Below are 15,423 nucleotides of genomic sequence, written 5' to 3'. Positions count from 1 at the left end.
GGTCCCTCTCCGGCTCACGGTCCCTCTCTGGCTCACGGTTCCTCTCTGGCTCATAGGCCTCTCCAAAGCTGCCTCACCCCACTTCACTCCACTTGCTGTCCACTCCACCAAGCCCTGGCTGACCCCCGCCATCTGCTTCTGCTTCACACCTTTTCTCAACCTGTCAAAGGGACTGGAGGCAGACCCGAGCCTCCTGCTAATATTCTCCAGCACGCATTTGTTCCCCAGCAATACTTCCCATCCCGGTCTTATCAGCTCCCCTCCACACAACCTCCTTGGCTCCCTTCCATGTTCTTCTCTCTCTGAAAGCCCTTGTTCCCTTCTTACTTTCCAATCTCACACTTGCCCTCAAAAGCTCAGGCTGACATTATCAGAGGGTAACCAGATGTCCCTGTTTGCACAGCCTGTCCCTGTCCTGGTGATTCTGTCCTTGGCCTGGGAATGACCATCCAGGGATGCTGGTTCTCTGCTCCTCAGTCCACCACGAGCCACGCTTCTCTCCTCTCCCCACCCCAGAACATGGAATAACTGCTTTGGAAAAAGTTGCTCTGTTTCGTTAATTCATTTTGCATACTGGGAGCTAAAGGCTTTTTAACATGGCACATGAATAAATGTAAATTTATACACTATGCAAAAATAATATAAAAATATGCCTTTAGATTTTCTGGAAAAAGTCTGGTCAGTCTGTGATTCCTCCCCTTGTCAACAACATTACTTGGTAACTCCTTATCCCTCTAGCATGCTGCTCCCTTAATACCTGCCCATCCTCAGCAATCTCTGCCTCCCTTGTTTTGTGCTAACTCATTATTGCTGATAAACACATGATTTCTCTGCTCCCTTCTCACTACACATGAATTTAAACACATATATGAAGGCTAAAGCTATTAGAAGATCGTCCGATTCCTCTGGGGTTGAATTTACATTTCTCTTGTCAAGTCTGTCTTCCGATTTACTGTTCGTGAATACTAAAGTCACTCTTGCTTTTTAACAACACTAACAGGTTTGCATTTCTGCTTAAGCCGTACCCCTCCTGCAAGCTGGTGATCTGGCATCTGCTGCCACTTACAACTCCTGGCATAACTGTTCTCTGCCGTCACATCAGCCACCTGACCACCACCTGTGACACAGACGAGGCTTCCTTCTTCCCAGCAGCCCCCACTGACTGCTTGTCCGCCAGCTCCTTGCCTTCCTCTCTGAGCATCAGGGCTGCTGCAAGCACACTTTCCATCCTCTCGCGTGACCCATGACCTGCCTCACACTTGGCTCCTTCCCTTGGAGCCTCCGTGTTTGGCTTTTTGATGCTCCCTAGGGCTCTGTTCTTTAAACTCCTTCTAGTCTTGACCTTCTGACCCCGGCCTCCCTGGCCGCCCCCCTGGCCGCTCTCCCTGCGTGCCAGGCAACTGTCAACGCTCAGCTCTGTTTCCGCTGCCCTCTGCCACACAGGTCAGGGGCCCTGCCTCCTCCCTGGGGCTTGACCTGGTAAGACAGCCTCTCATCTCCCTGCTGACACCTTCCTCTTAACTCAGGGGCTTGCAAACCAATCCACCTTCCGTGAGGGTAGAGACAGAGCCTTTTGTGACTTAGCAAGAGATGTCAGTTCTTGGGTTTTAATCTGTCTCTATGATGTATTGGTATGAATATTATCCCCATTTATATAGCTGAGGAAAATGAGGCACCGAGAGGGTGAATAACTTGTCCGAGGCCCCACAGCGAATGAGAGCCAGAGCTGTGATTCTAACCCAGGCCGGCCTGGCTCTGGGGCCTCCTCCTGGGCCTCCAGGGTATACACGAAGGCCCCTTCCTCCTTCCTCTACCCAAGGCCACAGAGACACAGCTTTCCTGTGCAGCTTGTAGGGAAGAGGACAGACAGGGAGTGTGAGGTCTCGGGGCTGAAGAGCCTGTGGGGTCCAGAGGCTGCCCCTCCACAGGCACGAGAGGGTCCTGCAGCACCAGTGGGAGGGGGACCTGCCCTTGGTTGCATGGGGCTCCCCCTGGCTGTGGGCTGGGGAGAACACAGGCCAGGTGCATCATTTAGAAAATCACCAAGACGGCGTGTTCAAACTACCTTCGGGAGCCGCACTGAACAGTCACTGGGCAAAGCTTCTGACTGCAAGACAAATCGGTAGTCCCGCCCTTCTCCACCTGCCTCCAATCCGGATGGTTTTTCAATACCTCAGGATCCACCGAGAGAGGTTTTAAGAGTTTATGATGATGACCCCTCTCTCCTGGCAAGACCTCCAAAGCAGCTCATGTCTCTGAGCCTCGTAAGGCTCAGTCATTGCTGATGGACCCCGCAGGCGGGGCTCACCACGGCCCTGGTCTCACTCGCCAGCTCCCTCGTGCTGGGTCAAACTGCTTGCTCCTTTCAGAAAGGAAAGCGCCTGGCATGTGTCAGGCATCTCAGGTGTCTTGAAAAGCTCCAAAGGTGAAACAGAAAACTCTCCTGGTGCGATTTTCCTATTTGATCTTTTGTCTCATGTGTTCCCCTTGGGGATGAATGAGAAATACTTTTCTGAATGATTCATAGGCCCGAGATGGAAACATGTAGCCTCTTTTTAATAAAAAGGCTGGGATGTGGCAGGGACTGTACCTCTTCTGGATGCTCTCAGCAAAAGCACAGAGACCTGACAAGCTCTTCACAAATTCCTCTTCTAATAGTGAGACAAAAATGAAAAGCCACGTAATAGTTTTAATCAAACAGACTAACATTTGGATAATATGTAAAATTATGTATAAATCTGTATGGGGCTACAGAAAACTCACAAAGAGAAGTTGAAAAAAATTAAGTAGCTGTAATTATGGTAAGGTTTGATTTCTTTTTAAAACTGAAAATGACTGTCTTCAGTTTCCCATTTCATGAGCACCTACTAGGTGCCAGGATTATTATGTAAATCAGTTCATTCTTTCTCAACATCCCCCTGGGGTAGGAGGCCAATTCACCGAAACACACCAAGGCGCCTAAAGGTTACATGACAAGTCCGAGCTTCCCCAGGAGTCAGGACCAGGGCTTATTTCGAGTGCACATGTAACTCATAAGCAGAAACTCTTTCCATGGGGCCTAATTCCCAGTGCGTCAGCATTCTTCTGCTGGAAACCAGCAGTTAGTGCCCAGCTCCTTCTACATCTTGCAACATTACTATGAGAAATGGCAAGATAATGAAGGCTTTGGGATGCTTCGGGGAACATTTTACTTGTTAGTTACAAAACCACATCCTATTAGTCTTGGACAGACACAGCCTGTCTAGTCAAATGCCTTCATTTTGCAGAAAGGACACTGAGGTGCTGAGAGCTTAGGGGCCTTTCCTGAGGTTAAAGAGCAAGCAGTCGATGTCGCTGGGACCAGAACTGTGTCCTCAGATTCCCTGTCTCTTTCCATATCACACTCTTCTATATCACACACCACCACCTGGTTATGGGTGCTAAGCCTCCACGGGTACAGACACAAAGCGCCCTGAGCTTTATAATAAAAGGCTCTTCTTTCCTGCAGTTCATGACATCAGCGATGTCTACTGCTAGAAATGAAACAACAATTCAGAACTAAAGCCCAGCATGCAGGCCCAGAGAACACGGCACAGCTTTTCACAAGCTCCTCAGACCTTGGTAACTTGTGAGTTTCAATTCAGACCCTCGCAGGAAGATGACAGAGGACTGGTGAGGCAGCTGCACTAACATACGTTCCTAACAGACAGAACCGCCTGAGCGAGCAGTCTCCCCTCCTAACTGAAACCGACACGGCCAGGTGGCTGGCTCCAGGGTCTCTCAAGAATGATCCATGGCAAGGGGTGGGGGCAGCAGGGCAACCCCAGGCTTCTGGCCCAGGCTATAGACGAAAGATGTGCGCTCGTGGTGTGCCGCCACACCTCCGCACAGCGTGGACACTGGGGTGGCTCATCTGCCTCCCACCTCTCAGGGCGACACGGCCAAACACTCCCGCTGGTAGGATGCTCCCTCCCAGCCAGCAGCCTCAGAGGCATGCTGGAGTCTCAGGCTCCCTTAAGGGAAGAGAGCCTCCCAGTTTGTAAAGTGTTCTGATCCTTGTCCTGAAGTCTCCCCGGGATGTGGAAATCCCCGAAGGTGGCTACTGCAAGCAGCGCAGAGGCTGAGATGGCAGTGACAAAGTCCCACGGCCACAAGAACGTCTTTATCAAATCCAGAGCCACAGGCTGGCTTAGACGGCGGGCCAGGAGACCACAGCACCTAACAGGACATCCGATATGGCTGCTGAGGCTATGCACAGACAACTCTGGGGGCGCCATTTGCATAAACTATGGTAGAAACGGTGCTCTCTGGCTTCAGGCCATGTGACAGCCTGGCAAGCTAACTGCATGGGGCCTTTGGAAGCAGAAGAGGGTGTGAGGGTCATGTACTACCTGCTGCTTCCAAGGGCTGTCCCCCTGCCAGAGTGGGGGCCGCAGCCGGGCCCGTGGACTCACCAGTCGCTGCATGCTCTTCACGTGGGTGGGACTGATGGCTAAGGCCTCTTCATACCACCGCCGCGCCTCGTCCACGCTGCCCCGGAGCTCGGCAATCTGGCCACGCATGTAGAGGACGTTGTGGGACATTGGGAAGAGGTTGGCAGCTTCTTGGGTACAGGCTGTGGCTTCTGCAGGCTTCCCGATGCCGATGTAGACTTCAGCTGTGAGGAGAGAGCAACGGCACACGCTTTCCTGGTGCCCCTCTGAGGCCCTGCGAGCAGCCACCACTCTGATGTTCATGTTTCCCGCACAGGAGTCTGGAGGGGCCCGGAGCCAGCGGATCCCTGCTCTGAGTGGAAACGGCTGCCGCCGACAGCCCCTCCTGCCCACTCCTACACAGGGACTGGAGTCACTTGTGTTGCAGGCCTTGCAGGGGAGGCATAGGTCACCACCAGGCAGGGGGCAGTGAGGCCTGCCTGGTCCCTGCCCCAACCTCTGAGGACACCCACCCTCAGGGCCCACCCAGGGCTCCTCAGTGTCTGGACAGAGCCTGGCCTGGTCCTACCCTTGGCTTTGATCCCCATAGAAAAAGGGCCAGAATGCACATGGGGACAAGCAGGCCAGAGGCACACAGACCCTCAGAGGACAACGGCTCTGCTCTCTGACCCACTCTCTTGATGCCAGGAAGTATGATGGGGCTGTGGGCTGCGGCTGTCATGTTTACGGTGTGATGCAAGATGGCTGCCTCGCCAGACCTGGCCCCTGAGCTCACCTCTGACCAGGGAAAGTTGGCGCACCCTGTAAAACTCTTATCTGTATCACAATGACAAAGCCCTTTGACAAGCCAAGCTATCGTTTTTAAAGCAAGCAGGAAAATGACCCTCCCACTGACCCCAGGCCTCAACTCTCTCACCTCTACGTGGAGCCAAACCCCTCTGCAGCCCTGGCCTCCCTGAGGAGCCCTTTTGAGTGTTTCCACGGGCAGCCCCCCTTTCTCCCAGGTGCACACCTGTCAAATATCCAGGGGGAATGTGTCACCTGGCCCCAGGGCCTCTTCTCCTGAGGTCTTGCCAATGGAGGCACCACCATCTTTCTAGTCAGCTGGACCTGAGGCTTCAGGGACATGTGAATTGCCCCCCACCCCTCTCCAGGGCCAGCAAGGCCACATGGTCAAGTTTGCAGCCCAGAGCCTCACGCAGGGGCCGCCTGCTCTGTCGGGGCTCACGGACCCCTTCTCCCACCTGCAGGCCAGACCCTTCCTCAGCACTCTTGCCTTGACCACTGGCATACCTTGCAGTAAAAGAGGTTTGCACCCCTATCTCCCAGTTATGTGTATGTTTGTATGAATTAATATATTACATGTCATATAATCCACAACAGCACACAAAATAGAAATGTTAAAAGAACAAAAATAAAAAAGAAAGTTTAGGCAGGGTGTGGTGGCTTGCGCCTATAATCCTAGCACTTTGGGAGGTCGAGGCGGGTGGATAGCTTGAGGTCAGGAGTTCAAAACCAGTCTGGCCAACATGGTGAAACCCCGTCTCTACCAAAAACACAAAAAATTAGCCGGGCGTGGTGTTGCGCACCTGTAATCCCAACTACCAGGGAGGCTGAGGCAGGAGAATCACTTGAACCTGGGAGGTGGAGATTGCAGTGAGCCAAGATCACACCACTGCACTCCAGCCTGGGTGACAGAGCGAGACTACGTCTCAAAAAACAAAACAAAACAAAACAACAACAACAAAATAAAGTAGAAAGAAAGTTTTACTATTTTCTTTGTGCACCTTACCATGTCATCTCCTGGAGCCCACTTTGGAAACAGACTCAATTATGCAGAGACTCCCCTCCCTGCCCCCTGCCCTGGCCATGAGCCTGTCATCCACAGCTGCTGCCAGGTTAACCCTGAGGCCAACCTCTGGGGCAGCAGCCACCTGCTCCGAAGCCCTTCTGCCCTGGGGCTCGTGGCTTCTACGCCTGCCCAGTAGGCAGCCAGGCCGAGGCTCTGTACTCTGATTTTCCATCTGTGTGCACCCACTGGAATGTGGGCTATAAGCGACATGAGGGCAGGGATGGTGTCTGTGCTGCCCACTGCTGTGTCCCCAGGGACTAGAACAGTGCCTGGCACATAGTCAGAGCTCACTGAATCGCTGAATGGATGAATGGTAAATGAATGGTAACTAACAATAATGGTAGCCAACATTCATTAAACACGTGCTTTGTACCTGGAGGCCTTCTCAGTTCTCATTTTATCTGCACGGTGATCCAGTAGGTACTATTATTCTATCCCCATTGTCCAGATGAGGAAACTGGGGTGCAGAAAGTGTAAATACCCTGCCTGAGTTCTCAGGGCAAACTGGAGGCAGAGCTGGGATTAGAACCCCAGTCACCTGGCTGAGAACCTATGCTTGCAGCCCCCACAGAGAATAGCATCTCCTCTGGCCCAGGGTGACACCCGACTCCTTTGCAGGCCTTGGGAGCCGGGCGCACTGCCCTTATCTGCTTCCTACCGCCTCCCCGAACCCCCAGGCTCTGGCCTTGCTAGTGCTGCTTCTGCACACACAGTGGGTGTCCCCATCTCCTGTCGATTCTGTGGCTTTTGCCTGTAAAGCCATCACTCTAGCCTCGTTCAGGGCCCAGATGGATCCCGCCATCCCAGGGAGCTCTCTGACCACCCGCCTCAGCCGAAAGGAAAGCCCAGCCTCTGCAGCTCCTGATAGCCGGGTCCCTGTAAGTATTTCTGTGAGGTCTCGGGTATGCCTGGGATAATACACTCCCAGGGCAGGCGCTGGGGCAGATCCACCTTTCTGGCTCCCAGCTTCAGGCCTGGGGGCGGGGAAATGGCTGGTGTATATCTCATGGCTGTGGTTAGTGGCGATGCCCCTGACCTTTGACCTCAATCAGCCTGGCCGGTCCCTCCCTCGAACATCTCACTTCCCTGGTGATGATATTTGCACCAATGACTGACTCCCCAGGCCTTCTCTCCCCAAGGGAAGGCCCTGGAAAAAGCGGGCCTCGCCTGGCCCAGATGCACCCACTACCTTCTGTCTGTCCTTGCGCCTGCCAGTCCCTCCTCACCAGAGATGACGGGGCTTGTGGAGGGGCACACTGGGTGACTCCTGCAGACACAGAAACTCGGGCAATGCCAGCACCATGCACTGAGCCCTGAAGGTGAGCGCCCAGCCACACCTGCCTCCTGATTTCAGGAGACTCAACTCAGAAGGTACTTCCTGAACTTCTGTACACACAGGGGACTCTACAGGGAGAAAGAGGACATTTCTCTGTCCTTTAGTTTGGACCAGGCAAAATCTCTCCCTTCTGGGAGACAAACACCCCCCTAATGACACCGTCGGGCTATCTGATGCCTTTCAGGAACACAATTCCCTCGACGCCCTCACCCAAGAGTTGAAGATGTGCCCACTGCAGTTTTGGGTTCTCGAGCGTGGCAGCAACACGGGAGAGCAGGACAGAGCATCTCTCTCATTGCACGACTGGCTCCTGCCTCGCTGACAAGCTGGGACTGAATTCACTTCCAAGATCCCAGTCCTGGAGATGCTGTAGGCTGGTGAGGCCGCCCAGCCTCTCCCACTTAGAGCATTATGAACAAAGGCCGACATGGGAGAGCAGGGATGAATGTGTCCAGAACAAGAATCAACGTGGGGAAAGCGGTAAATGCCAGTAAGACTGTGTGCATGTCATTCTGCTCTCCAGGGCTCCTCCGTGAGACCAAATGTGATTCCAAGTATCTCACTGGTCACTGAGCCTGCATAAGCCTCAGGTCTGATGCAGAAAGGTCAGTGATGGGGAAATGGGAGACGCAGACGGAACCAAGTCAGGATCAAGACAGTAAGGGAAAGAATCCAGGCCCCACGGCACTTTTCAGTGCTGTGGAAGTTGCTGGAGGAAACCTATGGCTCTGATAAGGCCTGTGACCCTGACAGATGTGGCAGGAAAATGCACAGCCTAGGGTTGCTCCCAAATCCCTCCGTTTTCAGCTCAAAAGGAAGGACTGAAGGCACAATGTCCTGCAGCGATTTTCAAACCATTTTCGCCAGTAGAGGCTGTTTCTTCCAAAGAGATCTTACCCCAGGATACAAAAGACTCCTAAGAGTGGGCAGTGTGGCTACCTCTTGTTTGCCCCCATCTCTGCCTCCGAGGCACCACTGGGAACACTAGGGTTTCCAATTTGTAAGCCACAGTGTCATGAGAACATGGAGGACTTGGTTCTTGGCCCTGGGCCTCGTGTGTGGCCTTGGGCAAGTCGGTCACCTTCTCTGGGCCTGTCCACCTGTCAGGTGGCGGGCCTGCGCCTGGCGCACAGCTCTCCCAGGGCGGTGGCAGGCATCAGACAACACAAGAGTGGCAGAGATCAAGACAAGGCCGTGCCAAGAGATCAACCCTAGGCTGAGCATTTTCTGTCAGGAGCACAGGCCTTATACCAGTGCCATGGGTTTCCTACAGCAGCTTCCATTCACCAGGAAGCCTGGAGCCCAAAGCGAGTCACGAATGGTGAGGGTAACTCTTAGTCAAGCCTAAGCCCTCTTGGAGACCGCAGGGTGAGGAAGCTGAGGTGCAAAGAGATAACTGGACTCATTCGAGCCTTGCAGCAGGTCTATTTCGGGTGATAGGCATTCCCTCTCTAAGAGGAAATTACACTCAGGCTTCAGGAATGAAACTTTAGTGGTGGGATTTCAGACACCAACCAGGTAGTGTGAGATGGAGTTGGACAGGAAAAGGAAAGGATTACTAAGGTTTCCCACCACCCCTGAGATCACCCCAGGATGTAGCCTTCTTGCCTAGGCATGTGGCTGGGCCTCTAGGATAGAACGAGGCCACAAGTATTGACTATGAACCTGCGCTACTTGAAAAGCCTTCCTTCCTGGGAGTCCACAGCCCAAACAAGGACCACATTTTTCAGCCAGCCTCCCCAGTAGCAGAGCTTGGGATCTGATCTCCATCTGCCTCCCTCCTCTTCATTGGTTTGGAACTTAGGAAGAAAAGAGTATCATTTATACTTTCCCAAAGCCCCCCACATAGAAACAGTATGACTTTCTCACTCAACTATAGACAACTCCTAGCCACACTCATCTCTGTATCCCTCAGCAGAGAATCTAGAGGCTGGTCCCCTAGGACACAACTTAGTAGGTGCTTAAGAAAAGTCTGCAGATTAATGAATGCTGGGTGTGGTCAGAGCAGGACAGCCATTTCTGTGGCACAGGTCAATGAAGACAGGTGAAGGCCAGGGAAGCAACAGCAAATGAAATCTCCTTGTTCCTTTCACCAAGGAGTAAATTCAATTTAAAAAAAAAATAAAGGGCCTTATGAGCTTATTAAGAGATACAAGAACTGGTACCAAAGGAACAGAAGCACAGCGAAGCAGGCTCTGGGAACTCAACGCCATCAGCTGCAACAAGAAAGCAAGAAAATGCTCTTCAGCGCAAGGTCGGCGCTCCAGCTGCAAGGCAGGGTCTGGAAGGTCACTCTCTGAAGAGGTTCCAGGGACAGACATTCTGTCCTGGCTGCTGGTGGCTGACTGCCTCTCACCAAAGGTAAGGGGCGTGGACACTTCCTACCTCATTTTGAGAGCTCCATGAGCTCTGAATGTCCTCTTAGGAACCCCTTCGTTGGTCCCTGCTATTGGGTTACTATGAAAAATACTGTGGATAAAATCTCCCCACCATGTATAAAGCTTATTTGGCATGAACAGAACCCAAATGCTTTTGCTTGGCATTCAAAGTTAGGGCCCTGCCGCCTTTTCAACCTCCCCGTTTACCCCAAATGCCTTTCAGCTTCCCTCTGCCCAGGACCCCCCCAGAAACCCAGGGCAAGCACTTTTCACCCTCCCCTTCTTCCTCCACCCTGTGTGTGCCCCGGGACAACCTCAGCCCCATCTGCCCTGTCGCAGTGAGCCACAAGTGTGCCGACCCTCCTGGAGGGCTGGGTCAAGCCTGTTCCGTCCTCGCACCCTAACTCTGCCTTGCGCACAGAGGGATCCCTGGAACGGTTTGCTGAACCAGACTCGAGATGTGATCTGAAAAGGGCTGAGCCACACTGTGAAGGTTTCTTTCTCAACGTGAAGTGGTGTTCCTGGCTGGGGAACCTGGTGCTAGATGCACCCAGAAGCTCATGCAGGTCTAGTTTCCTCATTCATTCATTCATTCATTCATTCATTCATTCATCAAATGCTTATCAAGCCCCTGCTTCATGTCAGCTGCAAGGGGCTTGCCCTGGGCTTGGCTGTGCAGGGTGTGCACAGACACTGGGCTGAGGGGCTGACAACCAGCCTGGGCCCCACTGCAGACTGTGTGTGCCTGGACAGGGCTGCACCAGCCCCGAGGAATGCAAGGAAGCCCTTTCCTTCTCACCAAGGCGTCCTCCACTAGCCAATGCTGCTCCCTCTGGGGGCTTAGTCTACTCAGAAGGGACATCTTTCGGAAACGCACACAAAGGAGCAGTCTAGGCTGGAGGCAGCCCTCAGAATGCCCCAAGATCTTCTACCTCACCTGCGCCTGGCAGAGAAATGTGACGGAGAGGACCCACGGCAGTAGGTACCTCCCGACCTCGCAGCTCAAGCCAGCAGGCTCCCTGACCCCTCCAAACCATGTCCTTTACCCCAACCCTGCCCCGCTAAGGAGAGATGCTGTGGAGGGCAGAGGGGTCCCAACTGATCGCAGGGTATCTGCTAGCACAGAGGGTGCTCCTGGAGCCCACCTTCTTCTTCACATAAAAATCAGCACGAGGGCCAAGCAGAAAGGGATCCTGTGTCCTGATGAGTCTCCTGTTACCCTTCCAAACCCTCAAGGCCTAGAGAGGCCTTCAGCTTTGTCGGCTCTCACTAGACTTAGCCTTGATTCTTTCTTTGTCTGAGGAGGGTTAGCAAGTGAAAGGAGGAAGTGATTTTGTCTCCAGGTGCCGTCCTACCATGGGCTTCTCTGGGCCAGGCCCCATGCTGGGACCTGAAATCCCGAAATTGAGCAGAGCCCAGGCTCTAGCCTCACTGAGCGCCCAGCCAAATGCCTTTGCCAGGGTGGGGCTGTGCAACTGCCATTAGTCTCTGAGTCTGCGTCTGGCTATGTCAGTTTGTCAAGAGGGATCCCTTCTTCAGGGGCTCCATGGCACAGCAGGACGAGCTCCTCCTCCCCTAGCCGCAGCAGTGACAGGCACTAGCCCTTCCTGGCTTCAGCCCCGCTGTTCTGACTCCTGACCCTTCCCCGCAGCTGCCTTGACAAATCATTCAGAGAGAAGTCAGAAGCCAGCCAAGTGGACCCCAAGCCTCTTCTGGCCACCAAACTGACAACTCCTCTGTGTCCTCTGTTCCATCCACTCTGCGTCTCTTCTGCCGTTGTTGCTGACAGCCAACCCCTCTGCCTGTGGTCTGGACCCCACCACACTCTTGCTGGAGGAATTCATTTCACCTCCATACATTCCCCCTCTCTTCTGGATGCCGAGGGCCTCATTTTTACCTGATCATCCCTGTTGGCAATCAACGTGCTCCAATGGGCTTCGGCCTCTTCAGTCCCCACGCAGCTCCGCACACCCAATCAACGTGCTCCAATGGGCTTCGGCCTCTTCAGTCCCCACGCAGCTCCGCACACCCAATCAACGTGCTCCAATGGGCTTCAGCCCCCTTCAAGCCCCAGGCTACCCGTCACATCCCTCATTGCTGCTGCAGAAGGATTCTTCTTGGAAGAACTGTGCACCTTCTGTGCCTCAGCTTCCTCATTTGCCATTTGCTCTGCAACCCACACCAGATGGCATCCATCTCCACCACGCCACTAAATCCCGTCTCGTCACCATCACCAACACTCCCATACATCAGGTCCAGCAAATGCTTTTGTCTCTACCATACCCAACCTCTCAGCGGCCTGCCCACTGGCCACATCCTCCTTAAAAATCGTTATTTTAATAGTTGCTAGTGTTTGCTATGTTATGTGGTTGTCCTAACGCTCTTCATTTAACAGAGGACACAAAGGCTCAGCGGGAGTGGGAATAGCTTGCCCAGGTATCATGGCTAGTGTGCGGCAGGGCCAGCGTTGTAACTGGTGAGTCAGACCCAGGTTCTCGCCTTCCCTGCCTGGGCTCCTTCCTGCCCCGCTGGCTGCCGCCATGCCGTCTGCGCTGCTTTCCTCCTGCCTTGCCGACCACTCCCCTTCTGTCGCTGTGGCTCTTCCTCTGCTCCTCAAGCTTTTTATCTTTTTTTGAGACACAGTTTCACTCTTGTTACCCAGGCTGGAGTGCAGTGGTGTGATCTCGGTTCACTGCGGCCTCCGCCTCCCAGGTTCAAGTGATTCTCCTGCCTCAGCCTCCCAAGTAGCTGGGATTACAGGTGCCCGTCACCATACCCGGCTACTTTTGTACTTTTAGTAGAGATGGGGTTTCACCATGTTGGCCAGGCTGGTCTTGAACTTCTGACCTCAGATGATTGACCTGCCTCAGCCTCCCAAAGTGCTGGGATTACAGGCATGAACCACCGCAGCCAGCTGCTCCCCAGGCTTTAAATGTGGAGAGGCTCAGTGTCAGTCTGGCCCTTTCGCTTCTCCACCTACCTTCTCTTCTTAGGCCATCTTAGCACCTATCTTAGGCCTTTAAAGGGGGCTTTAAATCCCAACTCTTAAAGGCATGTTTCCAGGCCAGATCTGAAATGTAGACTGGAACATCCAGCCGCCTGCCTGGCATCCTGACTTCCTTGTCCTCAGGCACCCGACGCTTCCAAGCTCAAGTGGGACTCTGAAGTCTCTGCCTCCCAGACCCCAACTCAGCAGTTCTTCCCCAGGCTTCCTCACTGCAGCAAATGGTGTCACCAGTGATCCACAGACTCAAGCCCCACACTCAGGTTTCCTTCCGTATTCCTCCTCTTCCTTCACCCCTCAACATCCAACCTACAAGGCCCATCAGTTCCACCTCAGAAGGCATCTTAGGGTCCCCTTCTCTTCATCTCCATTGAGAACGTAGACCAAGCTGCTCTCCTCCACCACCTGGACCAATGCTCCCAATTTCCTGCTCTGCCGGCATCCATTTTGACTGCCTTCCATCCCATTCTCCACATTTAGCTGGAGTGATGTTTTTTTCCGGAGAGGGGTCCTGCTATGTTGCCCAGGCCGGACTCAGGCAATCTTCCCACCTCAGCCTTCTGAGCAGTGCCCAGCTTGGGGTGATCTTTTGAAAGTGGTCCTTTCATGCTCCTGCTTCAAGTCTCTCTGTAGCTTTCCAATGCTTTTAGGATTAAGTAAAAGATCCTACCATGGCTACCAGGGGTGCTGGCATGACCTGAGTCTGGGCCCTTCTCCTGGCTCCCCTTGGCTGCTTTACTGCTTACTCCTCAGCGTTCACGCCCCAGGGACCAGCATTCCTCTAACACTCAGAGCTCAGGCTGCCCCCAGGGCTTCCCATGTGCTGTTCTATGCCTCCATCGTCCCTGACCTGGTGCTAGTCACTCCTGAGGTCACTGCCCAAGTGTGTGCAGGCCCCCTCTGGCTCCCCTGGTTCGGGGAGCCCTTGTGTTATGAGGGGTCACAGGGGCCTACAGTGCTCCCCCCAGCACTCGGCCCAGGGAGTTAAGTGCTTCTGTCATTGTTCTGTTTCACATCTGCAAATGCCATGAAGGCCAGGAGCTGTGTCTGTCTTAATAACCATAGGACTCCAGTGCCTTGCTCGACTGCGGCATGTGGAGATGCTAGACGATACTGTGTTGACAACTGAGTGCCTACTGTGGGTTGGAGCTAGGGTTCTGGGACCACACTGGTTGGATTTAGATTCTGGCTTTCTAACTCATTAGCCATGTAACCTTAGGCAAGTGACCTGATAGCTGTGTCTCAGTTTTTTCACCTATGGAATGGGGTGAATACGGGTATTCATACCTCATAAGGTTATTATGAGGGCTGAACAAATTAAGACATATTAAAGTCCTTGGAATAGCATCTGACACATCCGCAGTGTGTGGTAAACGTTAGCTGGACAGGCTTGACGCTCAGGGACGTTGTGTTCCCTCTCACAGGCGCTCCCTGTACAGTGACTGCACACACCACCTGTCTGGGAGCTGTCTTCATCTCGTCACGAACGGGGCAAGGCTACGGGATTACCCCTTGACCCTGCTGATGCCACCTCTGGTGCCTGGGAGGAGTCTGGGCAAAGGGGCCAGGCTGGGCCAGGGCCAAGGAATTTATGAGAGTATTATAGCCTTAAATTTCCAGCAGAAATCAGAAAATCTGATCTTGCACATCTAAGAATAGCCACTGGTTTCAACCATGAGAGGTGCCAAAGTGAAAGCTATAATTATTAGTAAGTAACAAGCAGAAATTAACCACCTACCGCAAAGTCATTTTTAGCTGCCATCCTAAGGTGGAAATTGAAAAATGGGCACCAAGAAGCTGTTTGGTTTGGAAAAGACCCTGGCTCAGTGCTGAAGGGCTGTGGACATGCGAATTTCCAATGCCAGCAGCAAGGTGTGCACTCAAGGAAGATGAGGAATGGCTCCCAAGGAACCATGTCTCCCACATCCCATGCTCTAGTGGGACTCTCCTGACTTCTGCACAGCGAGACTGCAAAGGTGCTCACTTCTTTCCAGCCTGGGCTCCCACATTGCAAAAATGGAGAAAATAACCTTCCTCTGACCTTCTTTACAGGATAGTATATAGACAAATGGCACTGGAAGATACCTCGAACTTTCAGGAGAAGAAACCATAAACATGGGTAGGTTCCTTTCCAAATATCAGGGAGGCACAGATGCCATAAGAAAAAATTGATAAATTTATTTTAAAAAGTGGCAAAAAAGACAAACAAAAACTAAAAAAAACAACCAAGGCCGGGCGCGGTGGCTCAAGCCTGTAATCCCAGCACTTTGGGAGGCCGAGGCGGGTGGATCACGAGATCAGGAGATCGAGACCATCCTGGCTAACATGGTGAAACCCCGTCTCTACTAAAAAAAATACAAAAAACTAGCCAGGCGAGGTGGTGGGCGCCTGTACTCCCAGCTACTCAGGAGGCTGAGGCAGGAGAATGGCGTAAACCCGGG

The 15,423-nt window shown here is 53.1% G+C and overlaps 1 protein-coding gene across 4 annotated transcripts in view; it reads right to left on the bottom strand.

Moving 5' to 3' along the window:
• Window positions 1-15,423, bottom strand: part of TTC7B (tetratricopeptide repeat domain 7B) — a 296,302-nt gene that overhangs the window by 56,363 nt on the left and 224,516 nt on the right. For all 4 annotated transcript variants that reach the window (XM_023205449.2, XM_023205448.2, XM_023205447.1 and 1 more), the window contains exon 19: window positions 4,434-4,636. In XM_023205449.2, the coding sequence (XP_023061217.1) occupies window positions 4,434-4,636 (203 nt within the window). The remainder of the gene's footprint in view (window positions 1-4,433; window positions 4,637-15,423) is intronic.

The sequence above is a fragment of the Piliocolobus tephrosceles genome, chromosome 6, assembly GCF_002776525.5.
Source record: "Piliocolobus tephrosceles isolate RC106 chromosome 6, ASM277652v3, whole genome shotgun sequence".
Classification (NCBI taxonomy): Eukaryota; Metazoa; Chordata; class Mammalia; order Primates; family Cercopithecidae; genus Piliocolobus; species Piliocolobus tephrosceles.
The sequence above is the reverse complement of the archived record's forward strand: the minus strand, read 5'-3'. Positions and strand labels throughout refer to the sequence as shown.